The following is a 15768-nucleotide window of genomic DNA, read 5'->3' as shown; positions in this document are numbered from 1 at the left end:
ATCGATGGGAACTCTCGAGGTCCGTCCAAGGCTGCGATCGTATACCCTACATACCAAATGGCCCGAGAACCCGGCAGACTGGTTGACGATGTACGTTGAATCTGCTTCTCGCTGCCTCTCGAAAAACTAGATGATTTTTCAACTCTGTATACGATTTAACTAGATTCATTTTTTGTTCTCACTCGGTTGGTGTTGCTTTTATTTTAACGAGGGGCTTCAATTTTAATCAAACAAGTGCCTTTTAATTTACGGGCAATTAGAAACAAAAAGGATAAAACAAGAGCAGTAAATCATCATTTTCGCGGAACATTGCGAAAACCGCGCGATCGAAACGATTCGCTGGGTCTTATCTTTATCGTGGTGGTTCTTGGTAGTGTATAGTAAAGCGTTATCTATCTATCACTGCTAAACTTTTTTTTCGTTTATTTTTCGTTTGCTTATACTACTACGTACAATCTCTCTTTTTTTTTTTTTTTTTTTTTTTGTAGCAGATCCATGATGCATGTCCTTTGAAATCTAGCAAACACTACATATAAATATGCACTAACAATCTGTTTCTCACATCTTTCTGTTACAGGTAAGTCACGAAAACCTTTAGAGAGAAATATGATATACGCATCGATTCGCCGAACAAGCTGATCGATAAGCCGCACGTAAGTCCCAAATTAAGCTTCAATAACTTGCAATTCGCGAAACTTGCTATCATTATTCCCCAACACTGTATTCGCGACTTATAACAATGCCGAAAAACATCAACAACAAAATACTTGTTTCCCAAGTGGCTCAAAAATTCAACAACAAAAGCATGGTCACTTTCTCGAACACTTGTCACTATACAGCAAGGAGCACATAATTCTATATACATACATATATTTATTTATTTATTTATACAGAATTTAGTATGTATAATATAAATGGTACACGTACAAATTGGTAGGAACCACACCACGCCAACACCGATTACAACAGATGGCGAGTAGACGATTGTGTAATATTCTATATACGGGATGGCATCAGCTGGAGGTATATACTTTAACCCTTTTCTCGGGACGAAATGTCCTAGTACTCCCACCCGCGAAATCACGATCGAGCCCACACGGCTTATAGCCAAGGACACAAGCTACGCGTGTACTCTACATGACATAGCCGGCATCAGCTGTGCAGAGCTTATCGCGTGAAGCACCGGCGAGCCTCCCTCTCCGTGTATATGTGTGCAATGGGATGGACGAGCAGGCATCTCATCGTCGCGGACAGGCAATTTTTTTCTCGCTCGCGCTGCCCTGTGCGACGCGAGGTATCAAAGTCTGGAAGGGGAAGGAGGAAAATAAGAGCACGTGGGAAGCTCCATGGCACCGAAAAAGGGTACTGCGAACTGCGAGTCCATATACCGTATTTATGGGAATGCTGCTGCCTACCTGTACGGTTGGGGTGCGCCCAAGGGGTCGGAAGGGCGAGAACGACGCACCTGGACTCTGTCGCCCGCGTGTGCAACCGGAGCTTTTGGTACATACCGAGTGGCATCGTCTTCCTTTCTTTTTTTCTTTTTTTTCTTTTTTTTTTTTACAATGCACCGGCCAGTCTTTTTCTTCCTCCTTATATTCCTCTTCTTCCAACTGTCCTCGTAAATCTCTCTCTCTTCCTCCCGACGATAGGGGCTTTCTTCTCTTTTTTTTTCCTTCTGGTGGACGTCTCGGCTGTTGGATTTATCGCGCTTTTTCTTTCCTCGTTGTTGTTTTCTCGGGAAGGAAAATTGTCATTCAAGGCAATTTTCTTCGGTGTGCACAATTGGTCAGACCAGCGGTGCAGTATTGCTATACGTACTATACATGATGATCCCATCGATACGCACGATGTATAATAATAATACATGCCCCCCAGTCATTGTCATCATCGTCATCATATCTATAACGGAGAGTTTGTTATCCCCCCATATGTGTTATACAGGTGTGCCATTTATATATATATATCACCTGTTACTTGCGATAAAAGTATGAAATCTAAGCTTCAATATCACATCGTTTCATTCTCGGGCACCATTGTACCACAGCTCGGCTAACACACGCGCAACTCGGTAGAGCAACAGGAGTCCCGTTCCCATGGGTCACCGGCCCCTAAAACTTCTAATCATATCACCGCGCGCATCTCGTCGCATTTGCCATTCAGATTTAATTCTCGTCCCTCCCTCTCTTTCTCTCTCTCTCTCTCTCTCATACGCGACAATCAAAATTCTGCCGAATAGAAAATGCTCGCATACACGGACACACGGAGATGTACGAAGGGTAAGGTCTATAGGGTATATATGGTATAACAAGGGTTGTGGCGCGCACAAGCCCTTCCGTGTGTGTATATACGGGACACTAACTCTTCTTTGCTCGAGCTTGCAGAAGAGAAACTTGTTGCTCGTACACACACATATATATACGCGCACACATTATGCAGGTTATGCATAAATCAGGAGAGTCGCGTCGTCGTCGACTCATTTCCTCGTCGACGGTCCGCGCGCTGTGTATGACCTCGTATACTTGTACAAGCCGCGAGTTTTCGAGCGTAAAGCTGTTATACACCCCGTATACCTACCCCTTCTACTTTCCTTGCTTTACGCACCGAGTGTATTCTCGTGGCTGGTGGTATACACACATTAATTATCATAGCCGGCTAGGCGCCAACAACAAGCATTTTTCCACGTGAATGAGTGAGCTGTCGCTCGCGCGTGTACACACGCATTATGCTGTATATACTTATATATACGTTGCGTCGTTGGTTGAAGAGCGCGCCCCGAGAATCGATTTTACGCGAATCTGCCCTTTCGCGCGCCATCACGTCCCTATACGCGTGCATGACAATGGAGAAAACGGCGCAGCGCCTTTTCATTTCGGGTTATTTTTAATTTTTTTTACGCGTATTTTTGTACGCCGTGACCTACATTTCGTTACGGCCGCCAGACTTTTGTGTGTATGCGTGTCTTTGTGGGTGGCTAACTCACATAAACCAGGTGATCAATGGTATATGTGTGTTTATCGCATTACATGGTGTGTCATTATACATTTGGCGAATGAACACCTCGTGTATACCACCTGTACGTGTACGCGCGACAAAAAGATTTTAGGGAGTATTTACCGTCCAACAGTGTGTCGAATTGCGTAAAAATGCTATAGGGATGGTTATGACTTGATAATTCTCCACTTGTGGCGCAACGTCAAAAGCAGCCGGGGAATGCCACCTGGAGACTGGAAAAATGGCCCGATGGGAGGAGCCGGCAGTACAATTAAAAGAATCGGATTTGGCAACTCGAGGGTGGGGGAAGCTCTTTGCAATAAGAGAGAGGAGTCCGCGGAGCGAAAAGAGAGACTCCGTCGTCGCGCGTATACGTATGCATGTGTATATATATATACATGCACGTACCGAAGAAAGCGAAATCGAGAGTAGGTACACGTCCTGACGACGTCGTCTGTCACGTCGCTTCTTTGGGAAAAGAGGGGGAGACGGACGCGCTGCTCTCGAGGAACGTAAAAATATCCCTCCTCTTCGTTGATTTCTTTCATCAAGAGTCACTTTTTATATATAAATACCATCGGCCAAATAGGGTAATTATTTTTAACAAAAACAAATCAAAGAGCGATATTTGCTCTCTCCCTCCCTCTTTCGTGGTAATTTTGGCTATACATGGGAGTCTCCCGTGGAAACTCGGGTCGACACAGTTTCACCCATGCACCACTTGCAAGCGCCAATTGTGACCCGGTCCTAGGCTATATTGTGTTCCTTTGAAACTAGTACGACCGAACCCGTCTTATCGATCCTCGTTAAAATTTTCAGCGCCTCCTCCGCCTGTATCCCGTGCAAATTGACCCATCTATTGTGCCGTTTACATATAATGTACTCCTGTACTTTCATTCGCCACGCCCCCCCTCCTTATACGCGTGTAATATATTTATTATATCTCTGTTAAAACTTGATACTTTTCAGTCGACTCGTATGGCGTACTTGTATCGTTACAGCCGGTTACAGCCAGACAGTCGCCGTGAAAGTGAGTTCGCGTACGCATACACATATACACCCGTGGCCCATTTTTTCCGCTCAGACGCATACTGTAACGTCTTGACATTCCGGCTGTACGCTTTGTTTTTTTTTTTTTTTTTTTTTTTTTTTTACATAGCACACGCGCTTATGCGTCACGAAGCTTTTTACGTTATCACTCATGTACACAGGCGAGCACATTACGTGCGTTTTCTTCGTAAAATTATCTAAATTTCTTCGGCTAATGGTGGCCGTCTCCGCCGCGCGCACACGATATTATATTTGTATATTGTTGTTGCGAGCCGAAAATCTAGGCCGCCGCACACGCGAGAAGTATACACCTCGTAATCTCGTTTTCCTGCGCTCTATGGCTACGGCTTTTTTTTCTGCGTTTGTCGGAAGGTCGGGGGTTCCCCCTTTTTCCTCTTGGTTTTTTTTTTTTTTTTTACCTGTACTCACCATTTTACTTGAGGGAAAACCCACTGTTGCCAATCTTCGATTGCATGGAAATGTGCTAATATTGTTACGTGATGGAATAATATTGTCTGATTTACTCGTGATGCTTAAAGTAATGGTTTTTTTTAAGACTATTCAATGATTATTCGCCATTTAGGGGATTTTTTTTCCAAGCAAACGACGACAACTCCTTATGTGGGCCACAAAAATAGTAGTTTTGCTCACACAAATGTCACAAATAACGCTCCAAGGTAGGAAAAATTAATTTTCCACAAAGTATCCCTGGTGACTATGGCTTCTGTGACAAAAACTATTTTATTTATTTTTATTTTTTCGTTATTTTATCTTTTATTTATTGATGTTGAATGAAAAAAAAAAATAAAAAAAAATCAAATATGTAATCTCTACTCTCTTTACTGGAAAATCAAATACCAATTACTGACATCGATAAAAAGCCAATCATCGCGTACATTGTTAAACGGAAGTTTGTTGCTTCGGTAACTGTTATCTAATTTCGGAACAAGTAACATCCAGTCACATAGTTCTTATCTGTAAAAAACAAAAAACAAAAAAATCATTACACTTAAAAAAATATTACTGCACCTTACATAAAGACAACAGTGTGGTGATTAGCTTGTCAACTATATACGTATATATACATAGGTGGACACGTACTAATGAAGAGCAGTTCGAGAATAGCCGTGCGTTGCCTATAAATATACCGGCAATTACCTCAAACGTATATATACACCCACCGACCCACGCTATCTCGACCAGACAATCGTACGCGCATGGAAGAAAATACAGAGACAGCGAGGACGCGCGTGAAATTAAAATCAATTGGGCAGTTACATTACACATGCGTAGAAATCGCGGATATTATTGTAACACTTGTTCAGTAACATGTCTGGGTTCGTATGGAAAGAAATGGCGTCCATTGCGAAGCTTAGACGGAGGGTCTATACATTTTGGGAAGAATCGCACTGTATAGGTTTGATAAGGCCAAGAAAAAAAAAAAAGAACGATGCGTGTACAGGTGAGCGTTATCGTATACACTGTACTGACGCTCGGCAACATTTTTTTTTTTTTTTTCTCAATCGTCGACTCCCTTTACTCCGAGCTCGCAACTGATGGTTATTCCGCTCTTGATCGTATTCTTACTCTTATTTCTATTTTTCTTTTTTTTATGATTCCACAATTAAAAATAGAGTAATCGCTAATCGAAGCGCGTCATTGTACGGCACAGTTAAAAAAAAAAAAATTAATATCTCAAACGCTAAAAAATAGGAAAAAAACAAAATCGCACTTTGTCGGCGGCGCTCCTCAATACTACACTTTATCCCCACAACTAAAATCCCTCACCACATAGGAAAAAAAAAAAAATCGCCTACAGAGGGAAAAAGCTTCCTCGTCGAGGGTAAAAAATTTGCATTCCTGCGCCTCGAGCCGCAAATAGCTCAGTCACAGAGTGAAAGAGAGATAGAGGGTTTTCTAATAAAAGACAAGTGCGAGGTGGCGGCGGTGATTGCGAAAAAAAACACGCGCGCACAAGTGTCCGTAACCAGCGGAGCATTCGCCACACGTAAAAATAGATCTCACGCTCACACCCAATATACACAAACTCGTGGTTGTGTTTGTTTTTTTTTTTTTTTTTTTTTTGTTCGCGAGTGTCTTTCGATTCGCGCTCTAATGGATAAACGGGGGATCGTCGAGAGTAGACACTAACGCGTGCGTATACTTTTTTGAATACCGTATTTACGCAAAGTGTAACGCCGGTCGCACGAAAACGAGCCTATAATCGTCCTTTTTTTTTTTATCGTGGGGACCACATGGTCGTTTTATCACACTCGATGAGCGTGAAAAATGAATTTCCAACGAGTCGAAAACAGCTAGTGTCTAGACGCTCGCTTATTCTTTATTTACGAGTGAGAGCTCCATCGGCATTTCACTTCAAAGGATCGTCACCCTCTCTCTCGCGTTGGATCGCACTATTTTTTCTGTATTCCCGTGAAAAAATGCCGTTTCATCGTCGCCGTCGTGGTAGTGATTGTTTGCATTATTCCCGACGATCGGAATATTGATGCGACTGAATTAAAAATACGCTCTCGGCGCTCTCTTATCGCCATCAAAACTGTACGTGTATGTTTGAGAGCCGCGGTTGGCAAAAACACCCAACGATTTCTCGATCAAACCGGCCGGACTCGGTTTTGTAAGATATTTTTATTTGTGAAAATGGAGTGAGAGAGGGAAAAAAAAAAAAAAAAGAAAAAAAGAAAGAAAAATAGAATACAACTTGCCCAAAAGGTTTCCGCATCGCTCGAATATCTCGCTCGGAGCCATGTAGGTGGTAATATGCATCGCGGTGTTCCGAGAGCAAACCAACGAGAGGAAGAGGGTGGGAGCTCCCCGTGTATTGTGTACAAAAGTGTACATGCACCCGCGAAATAAATTTTTGCACCAATCTCGCTCGCACCCACGCATTGTTTCACCCATGTGTATATCACATATATTTATATACAGTAGGTACCAGGTATAATATACAGTTGGACTGCAAGCAGCGGAGTTCGAAAGTGCCGTAAATCGTCGCTCACTCGTTGTATGTACATATATGTATATATATATATACAGTTCGCCGAGCCGGTCCCATTGGCTGGCGGCACAAATTACGCAAGACAAATTATTAAAGGTCCCGAGCAGCGGGTGTGTGTGTGTGTGTGTGTGCATATACTTGCATGCGAGAGTGCACCTATGGTCTCTCCTTTGCTTTTGTGTACACATATAACCATGCAAAATTAAACGCTCGTAATATGTAATACGCCGCTATACGTTGCTCGCGGGGCACAACATATATATTTTATACATCCATTCTCTTCCACATCGTAACCTAATAACAATAATAGTACCAATGTATACTTGTATATGGGTGAATAAATTTGATGAAATTACAATTTCATCGTTTTCCATCAGTGCATAAATATATAGTCCACCGCCGATGATCTATGCATTTAAAGGTGATTTCGCTTCGTTTTCCGATCGCAGCCCCTTTTTGGTGAAAATTATACTTTTCTTCTATTTTCGTGCTCCCCACTAGGCTGTTGTGCGGAATCGGTGTGATTGATTTAGTTGTCATCATTCTCGCTTGTATATTTACACTGTACAAGCGAGTGACGGTGTATATGACACCCGCATATATATCGTATTCGCCGACCGATAACACCTGGGGCACATTACGTTGTTGCTCTTACGGCTCTAATTGAACTGTATATACTTGCTCTGATAAACACAATGTATTATCACGTACTCTTGTTTTGCGGTTCTGTCATTACACTTTTACGTGTGTAATTGACCATAATTTTGTTCTCCCCCTCTTGTATATATGTACAGTTTATGAAGAATCGGTGGGATGATTTTTTTTTTGTTTTCCCCGTGAAAGATGATGTGATCTATACGTGACGTATGGTAAAAAAAAAGATAGTCGAGGTTCAATGGTTGAGTGGATACGGCGCATCACGTATGTATATCTCCTTTGAAAAAATCATTTGCGCTCCTCCAATTAGCGGAAGTTTCCGGACGCGCACGCGGATACTGCAGCAAAGTGTGTATAATCGGTACACGCAAGTATACACATATATAGGTGTATGCATTATGTTCACGTGTCCGATGCAGTGGTGCGCGCTTGTAACGGAAGAAAATGTGGGCCGGCAACAGGATCGTCGACGCACCGAGAAGCCGGCACTTTCATTTTCAGCTTCGAAACTTTCATCGCTACCTCGCTTACCCGTCCGCGCGATGTGCTCTTTGGATTTTCTCCCGATCGGCGTGTGCATTCTCGAGCGTGGAATTTCTATTTGGACTCCCAAGTCCAAGTACGATTGGAACCGATTTTTTTTTTATTTTTGCGCGTAGTGTACGAGATCGAGTATACACATTTAGGCATAACATATCTATGGGTAAAAGTTATCCTCGAACATTATTCGTATTGTTCTAAAAATTGAACTAATTATAGAACAATTATTGACATGAATGATCCTCTGAAACAAAATCAGCTGTAAATTCACAAAGTTATCTTTCCACTCGAAGGTGGAGAAATTCTGCCGTAAGTTCTCTCAGCCGATTGTGGATATTTAAAAAACGGTCAACAATGGAATTTCACAAAACAACCACCCAAGTAACACCATCCAAGTTAACGAGTGTATACAACACGGCAAGGTTTGTACCTCTTTCGGTCTGTCCATGTGCGCCGCCACCGACTTTCATAACCGAGCAAGGATGTCGTTTTTCTAGCACAGGTGGTATCCTTTTTTTTTTTTTACTGTTTCTGTTGTACGTAAAGTAATTTTAATTTTTTTTTTTATTTCTTGCATCGCATTTACTTGAGAAATTTCATGTATTACTCAAGTTTCCGTTAAAGGACGATTAGAGAAAGTCCGATGTAGGTACCTATACACACGGACGATAAAGGTATAAAAATAATGTAGTTGGTAATAAGTTAGCGGTCTAGCGCGCCGAAAAACCAGTTTGAACGGATCGACGACGACGCGTGTTCACGCACAATATTCTTGAATCCTCGATTTCACCGTAACGTCCATTTATCTGCGTATTACCCGACGGTGAAGCAACTTTCAAAAAAAAAAAAAAAAAAAAAAAAGTTCCAAAAAGGCGATAAATAACCCCCGGACGAATGAAACACGTGCCAGTGGGTATGCATCGTACGGTGTCCCTTTGCTAACGACAACAGCGGCGGCAGAGATAATAAGACGGAGATGGAGAGAAGGGAGGATTATCCGCTGCGACGACAATCCGCTAAACCGTACGGGACGACGACGACGACGACGACGAGTGGTATGGAGGTAATAGAGAAGAAGAGGAGGAGGTGGAGAAATGGCAGAAATGAACGAGGAAAAAAAGAAAGAAATCGGGGAGGGAAAGGCTCCGTTGGAAATACCGTGTATCCAAAGATCTCGAGCTGGTGTGGACTGCCACCTCTGGCTAAAAGATGTCGCTAGCTGCTCTGCCGAACAAATAAAATTTCATTGTTCCTTTTTTACAACGATTCGCTTTTTATTTGTTTACTTTGTCTTCGAGGCACTATCGTTGGCGTTACAATATTAGAAGAAAAAAAAAAAAAAAAAAAAAAAGAATGCCCTTTAATCACACGCTTCACTACTAACACACCGATTCGTCCCGAGATTAAACACTTGATTTAGTTTTAGTTTTAATTGCACGAAATGCTGATTCTCCGCGTTAACCAACAACACCCTCGTTGAATTAAAACCCGCGAACGGCGAAGGGTGAGATCAATTTTATTTTAACATTTCGCGAAATGAAAGTTGAAAAATGATTGAAAAAAAAAAAAAAAAAAAAAAACCAATCAATCAATACGTTGACACTAAATGATCATTTGATCACAAAAAAATGAATAACCAATAAAGGCGAGGCATCATTTCATGACTGTCATCCTAGATATGTATATTTATAATACACAAGATCGGGACAGCCGCGAATTAACGTTATAAAAATTGTCGCGTGCCATCGTTATAATATGCACTTATATATAAGTACTCTCTTTGTCTTTTCTGGTTGTACATGTATAATGTGTTATGCTGCTATGCGGGCGCTTGTGTAAAAGAGTGGAGGGGAAAATAGGAGGGGGCGCGCGCCCACGTGTGCCCTACACCACACCTGACGGCTCTCTCCGTCCATCGCGTCATACGCCGGACCAGAAACCTAACTTTCCCTATTTGCACGCACACCGACATTTAATGACCGGGACCCAACTCGGCCCTTTTTCTCAGTTTGGGACCCAACTCGACAACGGCCACCTAAGAAGATGCAAGCCACTCTCATGATCTGCCACATACTCTGTATATACCACGACCGGCCAAAAGTGATGGCCAAAAAACCCTGTTCGTTACTTTTTTTCACTCGATGACCCTCTTCCTCGTTTCACCCCCCCCCCCACCTACTTACGCATGTACGTGTTCTTGTATATACATTGTTGTAAAAGAATTTGGTCGCAACACACCTCCCGTGCACCGCAGTCTATTATATTATGTGCGGTACAGCTGCACCACGGGCCGAGCGAGCGAGAAAGAGGAGATGAAACTGGAAAAAAGGGGGGGGGGAGCAAGAGTGCTCGTGATCTTTTTTTTTCCCTCCTCTTCGTCTCGTTCCGATGATTCTCTCATTTGGGCTCCTGATGCACACACACTCCTCCGCAATCTCGGACCGTCACGATTATGGCACGAATTTCCACTTGGATGCTTGGCTTTCGCGTGTCACGGGCAGGAGGGGGATAATGGGGTTGCGGGGGCATGTAGAGCACACGAGTGTGTAGGTGCACATATTATGATGCGCGGCACAGAAGTGTATATATATAGCCTCGTCGAGGTGAACGGCTGAGGTGGGAGGCGATCGAAGGGGACATTGACGGGGGTGAAGTTGATGCGCGGTGACGTTTATCGAGGGATGATGGGCCGATTTTGCACAGCCCGGATCCACACCTCGACAACCCTTGGATGATGACTTTGTTGTTTCAATTACATACGACTGGTTTTGCACCTTTGGTTTAAAATTAAATATACAAAAAAATATCTTTCACTCGTGGTTGAATGTTGTTGTTGTTTTATTGGTAATGAGTTTTTTATTTTCTTCTTTCTTTAAATCTATCAATTAAATAACAACTTTGAATAAAATTTGCTTACGTTTGGCCATTGAAGTAACAACGCGAGGCGAGTGGAACAAATTATTAAACTCTTGTAGGTACACATGACGATTACAATTCCTGACTCTTACCGGTGCGTTAAAAACGTAGCGTATGTCTCTTGCTCGTAAAAAAAATTAACGACCGCGAAATCACAAGTGGGTATTTTTTTTCTTTTTTTTTCCTTCCGGACAAAGAACAGCTTACGCCAAGTCTCGGTATGGTAATGAAATGGGTATTGACCTCGTAACAAGAATTACAACGAATAGTCGTGCGCGAAATAGCTCATCAAAGCCAATACCAACAATGGCACATCGCAAACAGAATAATACACAAAGTTACGTACTCGCTCTCTTGTGGCTACGTGATAAATGTGTGTTTATGTTTAAACATGGTTAATTGATTCCTCGTTGCTCAAATTTCAATAATACGGTCTCGTCGGTGGTCATCATTTTTTTCACGTGCATTAAAATTTTCAGTGTTCCAAAAATAAACCGATTACGTATACATGTTCACGCGAATAACAAAGAGGTAAGGGGCCGTCTAGCCGCAACAACACATACTCGAATCTATACGTTGTGTTTTAACGAGCGAATAAAAAAATATATCGAGGCAACAATCAACCTTTTCCCAACGTGTATACATCTAAGTTTTTTTTTTCTTTCCTTCCGTCCATTTTCAAGCCAGTCGTGCCAATGTATTGCATCTTAATTTCCGAGGCGATTCGAACGAAAATCAATCGAAAAATGAATGGGAAACGACGGTCGCGCTCTGTACATCTTTATGAATGAATTGCGCCGCTCGACGAGCGTAAAGCAGCAAAACGAGAAGGATGGGGCAGCCGCACTCGTTGGTATAATACATATCCTCGGATGTTCCACATTGAAAAGAGAGAAAAAGAGAAAAGAAAACGAAGAAGCTGAAGTATATACAAAAGTAAAGAAGAAGAAGCCCGTGGCAGCTGTCGAGCAGCAGAAGATTATAATATGTACATTGTACAAGTGGACGAGCGTCACAACACACGTATATATATATATGCATGTACGCTGAGGAGCGTGTGTGCGCGCGCGTGTACCACCTACTTTTTGAGAGATCACAGCGGAACGAGATCAGCGCAACGCTGCTGCAGAAGTAAAAGGGAGACGGAGGAGCAGCGGCGAGCGTCGCTCCTCCTGGCGACGACAGCCACCGATACTCCACTCTTAGAGTGGCACTCTAGTGCAAACCAGGGACCAATATATATACATATATATACATAAGATAAAACAGTAGAGCGAATATATACATACATATATGTATGTATAAGCAGAGAGTCGCGAGAAAGAGAGAGAAAGATTTGACTGGCGCTGCCGGCGCTCCAAAATATATATGTGTGTGTGCGCGAGCTGCGTATACTCTGGCAATATGGCTTCCGCCACGGCCGAGGGACCATCTGTCCGTCTCTGTCTGTCGCACCAGCCGTACATGGTACATACCTATACATGCGCTCATTGGCCGATTGTTGGTCGATTAATTGACAGTTGATGGGTAGTGGTGGTGAACTGTGCTCGAGCTGCAGCTCCGATAGAGAAAGAGAGATTTTTTCGCACTGCACTTGTAAAACAGCCCTCGACGATCATTCGGTGACACTTGGCAGATATAGAGAGTTTGTGTACAGTTTCGTGAATGAAGAAGGAGATAAGAGCTGCCGCTCTCTCACTTTTGATCGCCTCGTCTGTCGTGCGTGTTATAATGTACGTATACGTATGGTTGGGCCAAGTGCGTAACACGCACGTTCTGCGTGCGTAATACATGTAAAAATACAGAGTGCGCGGCGTGATATTTTGGAGCAGCAGGCTCGTGGTGTAGTGGGGCCAAGTTGCTTTTTTTCCTATCCTTTTTTTTTTTTTGTTTCTGTTCATAAAAAAGAAATCCAAGTCAAAGAATCACGTAACAGATACCCCGCGATAGCGCACGAACTGTCCGTTGGCGCGAAGACTGATGACATTTAAAAGGAGTGTTGAAGCTGCGTGCAAGTGCAAAAATTATTATTCATCTTGCAACAACGGGGTACGCCGATAGCAAAACAGGAGGCCTTGCGAATGCGTATATGTATATGTTACAGCGAGTGATAGAACGAGACGGAGTGAGTTTTAAAAGCTCCTCTCTCTCTCCTCCTTCCCATTCGTGGCATTTTTCTCTCAATCCGCTGCCATATATATAGCCCACTGTCGTTGTCGTATGGTCGTGTGCACGTGTGCAGAGAGAAGAAGGTTCTTTCCTCACTGGTGTACCTATACTTGTAGGTATACTAAACTTACCATACGCGCGCACATCGTGCGCCAAACGGTATATAATACACAATTGCGTGTGTCATATCATCGGCAAAGTGTTAAAATCAATGCGCGTGACGTATAGCTGTATCGAAACAGCTGCACCGAAAAAAAAAGAGAGAGAGAGAGATTGGATTGGAGCACCAACTTACAAGTGTGTACACATGTATATATAACATTGGCATCAGTTCGGAACTAGTGGAGGCTCGGCTTAATGCTGCCAGTCCTATATATGTGCATCCGTCAGCGCCATCTACGTCTTCGCTGCTCCGCACCGTCATCCCTACACATGTATACACCTACGGTACAGAGTCAGTTGGTCGACGATTTTCGTAGTGGCACATACGGAACGCCAGATCGCAGTCTTTCGAAGGGGGCTGCAGTACTCCTTTGGGGTGTGTGAGTGTGTGTTTGTGCGTGTTAATAATCTCCCCCTACAGAGGTACACGCTCACGTAGGGGTTGAAAAGTGGTAGCTGGTTACAGCACAACGTGCCGTGGTGTCGCGCTTAGCGAACCGAGCCACCAGTGCCACCACCGATATACGCGCATCAGGTACACACCATAATACGTACCATTTCGCGTGCGTGTAACGAGACGGAGCGACACTCCTCCTCCGCCTCCCTTTTTTTTTTTCTTCCTCCCCTCGTCGTCTCCTTCTCCCCCCCCCTCCACCTCTCAAACTCCCATACACGCTTATTCGTGTGTAACAGAGCCAGAGAGAAAGAAAGTTGGTGTGCGTGAGTGCAATAGAACGCTCGAAAGAGCGGCTGCTGTCTGTCGTCGTCTGTGTGTTCCGGAGCATCAACGTATATATATATATATATATATATATACCACTTGCTGCCGATCCCCCGTTTGTGGGGAGATGATGATGATGATGATGATTATTATATATATGTTTTAATATCGGGAGAAAAGAGATAAGTGAACCCGAACTTTGAACGTGCGCGTTGCGCGAGTGATACTGTAACGATATTTACCTTGCAACGGTGTGGCAGTGCTGCGTGTATCATCGTACGCTAGATCGGAAAATTGTGTAACAGTTGGTCGAAAACGTATTTGTGCGAGTAGTGGAGGAGGAGGAGGCTTACGTGCCATGAGGACCCGGAGACAAGTGGGCACGTGACACGGGAGTAAGTGTCGTCGTCCGGAGCCCGTGTGAGCCCGTCATGAAGAAACCAAAACCAGGGTGAGTTTTTGAATCGGTGATCTCATGATTCTTCATCACTTACAAACCACACAGCTGGTGGGTAATATACTTGGTTGTGTGTACAGTTGGCGTTGAGAGCAGTTTTTTTTTTTTTTTTTCCTTTCCGTTTGCTCTACGAGGACGCTTGTGTCCCACATTCGCGAGCTCGATCGCGGCTGCTGTCTATACAACGCCTTTATCTCTTCTCGCTTTGTTTTTTTTTTTTTTTCTCTCTCTCCCTTCTACCGAACCTCGGGATACGAGGATTCGAAATGTCAGGACTTTCTTCCTTCCCAGCTACTTTTTTTACTTCATCGTATCCTCATCAAACGAAACGCCAGATTTTGGTTCAATATTTACGTGTATCAAACACCAACCGTGAGGGGCCGAAGAGTTTTGCGGGGGTAATCGTTCGTGCTTCGCGGCGATTGAAACAAAAAAAAACAATCCACCAGTTCTTTCTCTTGTGTTGATCCAATGTCTTGAATAAAACGTGCTCGTTCGTTGATCAAGTTGTTTCATGACCTCGTTTTTTATTTTATTTTAATTTTTCACGCAAAGAAAACATCGGAGGTGCTTCGCTAAAAACTAAGGTAAGTTAACGCGTGTGTCTCTATATTATGAAAATACACATTCTTGGTGTACACAGAAGAAGCAGAGGAGGAGGCGCCCCACGGGTCAGGTTAGGCCGCTCGAAGCATCAGGAGGAGATTGTACACACAACACATGCACACACACTAGACGCTCACCGCGAGCACAGAAGCGCAGCAATCACATGTGTGCCCTGCGCGTATAATGTGTGTACACATACCTGTACACAGTCGCGGAGTTGCACCTGGAGCCGAGCGCGTTAGCCAGGCGAAAGAGAGAGAGGAGGAGAGATCAGGTTATACGGGCGGAAAGCAGCTAGCAAACAGCCGATTCTCGTTTTCTTCCTGGTGGCTAGCTGTTTCCCTCTGCAAAGTATATATGTTTGCATGATATGTATTTTAATGGCCGCGTGTGTCCTCCACCCTCGACAGGACTCGCAGGATTTTAAAGAAGCACCCATTTGCTCGGCTTCTTTCCAAGCATCGATCAAATTTATTTCGA

General features: G+C 43.5%; 1 protein-coding gene across 2 annotated transcripts in view; it reads left to right on the top strand.

Annotated features, from left to right (window-relative positions):
- The window catches only part of lilli (AF4/FMR2 family member lilliputian), a 195098-nt gene that overhangs the window by 32273 nt on the left and 147057 nt on the right, over window positions 1–15768 (top strand). Inside the window, exon 1 of one of the 2 annotated variants that reach the window (XM_014353082.3) lies at window positions 14350–14676. The exons of the other annotated variant lie outside the window; for it this stretch is intronic. Within the exon in view, the coding sequence (XP_014208568.2) occupies window positions 14657–14676 (20 nt within the window). The 5' untranslated portion in view covers window positions 14350–14656. Of the gene's footprint in view, window positions 1–14349; window positions 14677–15768 lie in introns of those variants that run through there. 2 annotated transcript variants of the gene reach the window in all.

This window comes from Copidosoma floridanum, unplaced genomic scaffold (assembly GCF_036245765.1).
Source record: "Copidosoma floridanum isolate Cflo_tuat_1 unplaced genomic scaffold, Cflo_Japanese_pri ptg000006l, whole genome shotgun sequence".
NCBI classification, from domain to species: Eukaryota; Metazoa; Arthropoda; class Insecta; order Hymenoptera; family Encyrtidae; genus Copidosoma; species Copidosoma floridanum.
Note: the sequence above shows the minus strand (reverse complement) of the source record. Positions and strands in the feature narration are given on the sequence as shown.